The sequence below is a fragment of the Amphiprion ocellaris genome, chromosome 11 (assembly GCF_022539595.1).
Source record: "Amphiprion ocellaris isolate individual 3 ecotype Okinawa chromosome 11, ASM2253959v1, whole genome shotgun sequence".
NCBI lineage: Eukaryota > Metazoa > Chordata > Actinopteri > Pomacentridae > Amphiprion > Amphiprion ocellaris.
In genome coordinates, this window is record NC_072776.1 from 3,062,428 (window position 1) to 3,069,712 (window position 7,285).

At 38.6% G+C, this 7,285-nt stretch overlaps 1 protein-coding gene across 1 annotated transcript; it reads right to left on the reverse strand.

The window, feature by feature from the left end:
• Positions 1-419: 419 nt before the first annotated feature.
• On the reverse strand, positions 420-2,434 carry si:ch211-184m13.4 (uncharacterized protein LOC798560 homolog). The gene is made up of 4 exons (XM_023276654.3): positions 2,370-2,434; positions 1,911-2,264; positions 1,138-1,652; positions 420-1,059 (listed from the first exon to the last, which is right to left on the reverse strand). Exons 2-4 carry the CDS (start codon positions 2,257-2,259, stop codon positions 895-897), a joined length of 1,029 nt encoding a protein of 342 aa, XP_023132422.2. The 5' UTR covers positions 2,260-2,264; positions 2,370-2,434; the 3' UTR covers positions 420-894.
• Between the last annotated feature and the right edge of the window lie 4,851 nt (positions 2,435-7,285).

Sequence of the window (7,285 nt, forward strand, 5' to 3'; positions counted from 1 at the left end):
AAAACACACACACATACACGTGTACACACACACACACACACACACACACACACACACACACACACACACACACACACACACACACACAAAGCAGCCCAGCAGGAATGAGGCCTGTGAGGGGGAGCAGGAAAGGTGGGTGAGGAAGTGGTGATTTTTATCTACGCACTCCCACACGCAAATCAGATGTGGGTACGCACAAGAGAAGTGCAACATATTCTCATTTGGGCAGACCCGAAGTTTGTGCATATTGTGAAATGTTTGATAGTAAGCGGAGTGCATGAATAATGTCTGCGATGGTACGAGAGCACGCATTGCACATTTGTATCCTAGTTCAAATGTCCAATCGTGCATAACATCCACTTGCACGCCAAAAGCACTTCACTTCACATGTAAGGAAGTGAAACTTGCTGCCGTGCTGCATTAAAGACCACAATATTTTTTTTGACGATGAAAAAAACTCATAGTATTTATTTACCCTGCACAAATACAAAGCACAAATCAGTACACAAATATAAACATTAATTGATTTTTGCACTACAGTATGACACTATTGTTAGAATAAGAAATCTTATAAACCACCATATAAAAAGAAAAAGCACAATAGACTGTAAATACTGTACAAACACTGCCGTCAACACTATAACAAAGTAAAGAGAATATTTTTCAGCTGAAGATGATTAAATTTGATCTTTCTGACTAATATGTCACGGATATAAAGAGCATATGCAAATGCACAACTGACATAATATCCCGAAGAAGGTTTTAGGTCATTTCCAGAGCCAGAATCAACACAGCAGACTAAAATAGGCCCGTTTGACTTTAACATGGTAAACTAGGTCTTCTCTGTGAAACCCGTTGTAGATGTCTGTCCTGTGAGCTCAGCTGTGGTTTCTCTCAGGTGTTGCTGCTGCTGTTGTCAGCTGTTGTTTTGGGGGAGGCACCGGAAGTATAGAGATAGTCCTTAAACAAGCTTGTCACCCGCTTCTTGTAGGTCTTAATGGCAAAGAAGTAGATGACTGGATCCAAGCAGCAGTTGAAGTTCATCAATGAAACTGTAATCTGCAGGTTGAGCATGGATGATGAGAAGGAAAACTTAAGGTGAATGTCTGAAATAGATTGAAAAATGACAGTTCTTACCTGTAAAGACATCTTAAAGGCCCGCAGTTCTTCGCAGGTTGGCTGGTGGTATATTTTTCTAACCATAAACTGCATAATGTTGAGGTGGTAAGGGCTGAAGCATATGATAAAGGTAATGAGGATGAGGAGAATGATAGTGTTGGCCCTGTGATTTCTCCTTGACCGTCCAGTTACGGAGTTCTGCTTGGCTGCACCTCGTAGTTTCAGGTTGATCTGGGCGTAGCAGCCCATGATGACGGTGAGCGGACAGCAGAAGGAGATGAAGCAAGCCAGAAGCAAGAGGTAGGGGGTGGAACGGGAGCCCTCGAAGTTCAGGTACTCCATGCAGGTTCGTTTTCCCTGGTGGTCACGCAGCATACTGCGGAACAGCAGAGGAGAGATCTCCAGAGATACTAGAACCCAGACCAGGCAGCAGACCCTGCGAACAACCTTTACGCTCCGCAAACACTGTAGCCGGTGTGGATGCACCATGACCAGGTATCTGTCCAGGCTGATGCAGGTCATGAAGCCAATACCTAGATGTGCAAAACAGATTATAGTTAACACAGATACACAAATAAACAGCCATAACAACCAAAAATAGTCTATGAATTGATTTTTCCACCATCACAGCCCCATTCTGAAAATAACTTTAGATGTTTCATCTGTTGTGGAAAATCATGTGTAAAATCATCTCAATCTGATGTAAAGATGTGGCTTCACTTTGGTGGAAACATGCAAAGGCATGTATAAAAATATTATAGAAAAACTGGCAATGCAATTTCTTATATTACCTGCATATGTGTTTGCAAAGAAGAGAACCGCAGTCAATCTGCAGAAAAAGTCACCAAAGGGCCAGTCAAAGTGTCGGATGTAGTAAGTAATTCTGACAGGCAGCGTCAGCGTGAACAGGCTATCAGATAACGCCAGGTTGACCAGATAGATGGAGGTGGAGTTGAACTTCTGCTTCCTTTGACAGATCACATAAAGAACCAAGCTGTTGCTGCAGGCGCTGATGATGAAAACTACCAAGTAGAAAATAGGGAAGATGACCACTGCAGCTCTTTGGTAGACAAACACATCGCAGCTGTTCTGGTTTGGTGAGTTTTCATTTGAGTCCAGGGAGATATTTTCAGGAGCCATGCCACCTGTCATTTAAAAAAAAGATGTAAATAGTGTATCTGTACAGGCAGGAAAGTGTGCAAGACACCACTATTCTATAGATAAAGATAATCAGAATGACAGATACTCACAGTAAGAGATGGAGATGCCAAGTTCATTTACTGCCTGTGCTGCTTTATCTGATTGTGGTTGTAAATTGTGCTGCAGTGTTAGAAATACCTTAGAAATGTGACGTGTCAAAATCCCACCTCTTCTTTAGCATGACATGTCTGTTGAACATTTGTCAGACTTCACTCACTGGAGGTTTTTGACTCTCTGTGGCCTGGAGATAGAGGTTATATTTCCTGGCTTGCAGTTTTGAAATAAGCTTGACTTATAGCTCCCTCAGTTTTATTGTTAATTGCTTTTTATAATCTTTTATTTTCTTTTTCATATTGTGTCTTATTGTTAGCCTGTCAGTCACTTGTAAAGGATTTTAAATTGCAATAACTTGCGTTAAAACCCCTATAACAAAGAAAGAATGTAAGGTGTTGTGTTGGAGATGTCTGTTATGAATTTAGACTATTTCAGGGTTTTTTTCCCCACATTTTTTATGAAAAATGTCATGTCATGTTCTTGAAATGATCACGTATTTTTGAGAAAATGCAGCTTTTGTACTGTTTCAAATAGTTCTAGTAGTCTCTATCATGTTCCAGAGCATTTTAATACACTATAAATTCAGAACAGGTGATGCAGTAGTTCTCTAGTCAGTTATTAATCATTGGCCAGTCATGGTTAAAACCAACGAGCTTATTAGGCTCCATCAGTAGGAGAAAGTTGCTGGTCACAAGATAAGGAACTGATATAAACCCACGCCCTATGTTTTTGTTCTGTGGCTAGATGACATGAAAATGGAATTGTCTGGACACAGAGACGTGACTTACGTCTGGTGAAATACAGGAGAAGTGTTTAACCTCAAGCACACCATCCCAACGGTTAAGCACAGTTGTGAGAATGTAATGCTTTGGGTGTGTTTCTCAGGCACCTACAGTATGTCAGCGTAAATGGCATTGTGAGAAAACATCAGGTGATCTGCAGAAAAACTTGTCCTTTGGCAGCATCAGACCTTTCAGCAAGGCAATGATCCGAAACATACAGCCAGTTTGGTTGACAGGAACCACTTTCAACATTTTAGACCGGCCCAGCCACAGTTCAGACCTAAACTCCATCGAGAATCTGTAGATGAACTAAAGACCAGAGTGATGGCGAGGGAAATCTTCCAACCTTCAAGACCTGGAGACAAAAGAACAGACATGCAAAAGGCTTGTCAGCAGTTAAAGGGGCAGTTTGACTGATATGGGGGCAAATAAAGGTGTTATAACTGATTATGAGAAGGGAGTAACCGAATGAATCTGAATGTGATTTTTTTTTTTACTAAAAAGGACTAAAATAATTTAAATTTATGGACTTTAGTCACACAATTATCTCATTTCCAGGAGAAGAAAAAACCTATTGGTTAAATAAAAATCACTATAAATCACAGTGTGGTATGGGTATGAATAATTCTGGCCTTCATCAGAAGCTGTAGAAAATTATTGCTCCTGTTAAAATGAATGAAAATGAGTATTGCTTTTTTCTTTTTTTGGATATCTGTAGAAAAATGACCTTAAACTACAATTGCTGTTTAAAGTGAGGTTCAAGTTATTTGCAATTTCTGAAATCTTGAGTTGTTTCTTGGCAGAATAGTACAAAGTGAAGAAGAGAGAGTTAACTGGTAAATTTGACATTACAAATCAAAACCAGTAAGTGATATAACTTTGTGAAAATGTAATGCTTTAGATTGTACATTAATGAGTCCAGGGAGTGGGAGTTTGGTTAAAGGTTCAGTACATTCTGGTGTAGTAAGAAAGCAAAGTATAACTGTGAGATCTGCATTAGAGACTGAAAGTGTATGATGTGAACTGTTTTGGCTATAAACATGCAATTTAGTTACACCAACATTTTAAATTCTTAACTGTTTTAGGGCAAAGCTGTAAGGTGAGACAGATTATTGCTTATAATGCAAGTTGTGTTTGTCAAAACCACCTGCCATGTGATTTGTAGTGGCTAAAGTTTAATAAAACAGCACGTGTATCTGCGCTACTACGTGCAGTATGTGCATCATGTTTTAGAGAAAGGTTAGATGAAGTGATAGAGTGTGAGGTTTTATTTTATGTGCCTGCAGCTGATGCTTCTCACGTTTGTACTCCGTGTCGCTGAGGTGAATGTAGGCAGACCTGCCACCGTGCTGGTGGAAGATATAAGAGGAAGCAGAAGTAATGCTGGCGCTGTCACGATCTGTCACAATCCTATGATCTGTGGATGAAACACTAACAGCCTGAAGAATGTCATCTCTAAACCACCAACACCTGAAGAAAAGATTAAAACGCTCAACACTCTATGTGAAATTAAAAAAAAACAAAACTGCCTCAGTGTTAGATTCTGAGAATGGTTGTGGGTGTGAAATTCTCAGTAACATTAACAGCTTCTGATGACAGGCTTAAAATAGCAGTTTAAATATTTATCAGGTGCTAGGAAAATAGAGATTGCATATTGATAGGTAGAAAGAAAGACGATCGGTAGATAAGGAGGTAAAAATGTGGAAATAAAGTAGTCTCTTAGCTGTACACAGGGGCCTAATAGTCATATCTTGTATAATTTTGTACTTTATTATACAATAAGATATTCAGTCCAGTTCAACCAGTTTTATACAAAACAACCATTTCTGTGAACCCTTGTGTCTTCCTGCGGGTCAAAATTGACCCGTTTTAAAAATTGAAAATGTGGAGAAAAAAATATTTTCACATTGAAACTTCTGATGTCCACATTTTCAACATTTTTGGGAAATCTTTGAACATTTTTTGGTGGAAAAAAAGAAATGTAAAAAATGTTTCTTAAGAACATTTACCAAAAAAACAAAACAAAATTGAACGAAAGGGGCACCAAAAATATTGTTTCCTTCTCTGAAAAAAAAATCCAAAAATTCAGCAGAAAAAATTCCACAAATTTCTGAAAATTTGCAAAACTGTCAGGAAGAAAATTCCAATAATTCCTTTAAAGTTTCCCTTAAAAGTTTTATTTTAAAAAATCCCCAAATGTGGTAAGAAAATTCTTGAAAATGTTTTCAAAAAATGAGTAAAAATCTTCCAAAAAATCCTAAAAATATCTGAAGTGATTTCATATATATCAGTAAAACTTCTAATATTTTTATTTTTTATTTTTTATTATTTTTTATTTTATTTTTTTATTTTTTTTATTTTTATTTAAGAACAGTCACAAAAAAATCAACACAAATCCAGCGAATTTTGCTGGATTTTGGTTGATCTTTTTGTGAATGTTCTTAAAAAACATTTTTAACATTTCTTTTTTTCCGCCAAAAAATGTTCAAAGATTTCCCAAAAATGTTGAAAATGTGGACATCAGAAGTTTAACTGTGAAATTTTTTTTTTCTCCACATTTTCAAACTTTAAAACCGGTCAATTTTGACCCGCAGGACGACATGATGGCTAACAATGATATAAGATGACATAAAAGTGTGGTGTTTAGGTCTTTCTTCTTTGACATCAACTTTAGGCATCAGATGGGTCCTACACTGACCTCCAATACTCCTTGACAGCTCCCAAATACTTGGTTATCATTCCAAAAGTACCTTACACCATTAGCCTAATTGTGTGTTTACTACCGCCACGCTAACAATAGAGGTACAGTAGATGTGCGCAGGCTACAGTATATCACCCTACTCACCCACCAAAGCTCTCCATGTTGGTGTAATTGAAATGGATGGCTGCTGGATAGGCGAAAGGTCACTAATTGTCACCAGTCAAATGCGGTTATAATACAGCTCACTTAGGTCACAATAAAAGCTTCATGGAGACAATGTCACCTGCAGGTTAGGAGCCTGCTGCACTTCAGGCCTACATTTCATGCTCCATTAATTCTGTGTGCAGAGTTAAACATCTTATACCATCTGAACAGTGCGCTGGAAAAGGAAAGGACAGTCATTTGTTGAGCACTCACTGGGTGTCCCGAGGGTCTCTTAGTGTTAAATACTGTAACTCAGGAAGACGTGGAAAGGAGATGATCACTGATGCTCATGCATGCTCACAACTTACTCTCCCAAAATCTGCTTTGGCAATGTATAACCATGAAGAAGTTTTAACTGAAGATATGCAAAAAAGCAATGTCACTGACTTTCACCTTTCTGTTGACCTCAAATATTATTTATATTTTGCAACTAGATGGTATCTTTGTATTCTGACAAACTCCTAAATGTGCTTAAATGTCTGAAATGAATAACTAAGAATATTTGACTTTTCTACACTATTTTAAATATTGAGCCAACACAGTGAAAAGTTGCACATGCTAGGGTGCAGCAGTGTGTTTGCAGTTTTCTAGGTTGATGGGTGTGTGACATGAAAGGTCTTAGGAAATTGAAAGTGACGACCCAGCATGGAACATGCATGGAAGTCACTTCTCAGAAATGTGACCTTTTTCTGGTTGTTAAGTCAGGGGTGGGCTAGAAAAGGGGGGAGTGGAGGGGAACAAACTGATTTGAAGAGAATTATACAATAGTCAATGGCGCAACTGCAGCCCATAAAAGAACACCCCAGAGGGCATATCGTTTTAAAGGCACCCTCATGGTGGAGGGGAACCAGTGGTGTCTTGGTGAGGCAAACTGGGAATGACTTCTGGTGTCTACGACATGTGTGGAATAGCCAGCGTGGTTCCACAAACGGTGCCTAACCAAATTTGGGATGTTTTTTGCTGCCAAAATGAATTGTGTATGAAACTTCCCCCACACACTTTGACCTCCAGTTCATTTCATCCAACCAACTTTATGTGTTGCTGCTGACTCATTCAGCTGCAAAATAAAACTGGTGATGGACGATAAGTTTAAATAACACCAATATTTTCACACATATGTAGACAACAATGTGTGTTTATACATGTTTTGCAATATTGCAGTGCAGCTGCAACGCTCAAGTTGTTGCTATAACACATGGAACCACTAGAGGGGGTGCAATCCTTA

Bases quoted from the DNA above. Each gene is read 5' to 3' on its own strand.
- si:ch211-184m13.4 (XM_023276654.3), bottom strand. From the start codon at position 2,259: ATGGCTCCTGAAAATATCTCCCTGGACTCAAATGAAAACTCACCAAAC. The intron at 1,653-1,910 runs GTAATATAAGAA...TTGCACATCTAG, and splicing joins CTTTGCAAACACATATGCAG to GTATTGGCTTCATGACCTGC. The intron at 1,060-1,137 runs GTAAGAACTGTC...CTCAACCTGCAG, and splicing joins CCTTTAAGATGTCTTTACAG to ATTACAGTTTCATTGATGAA.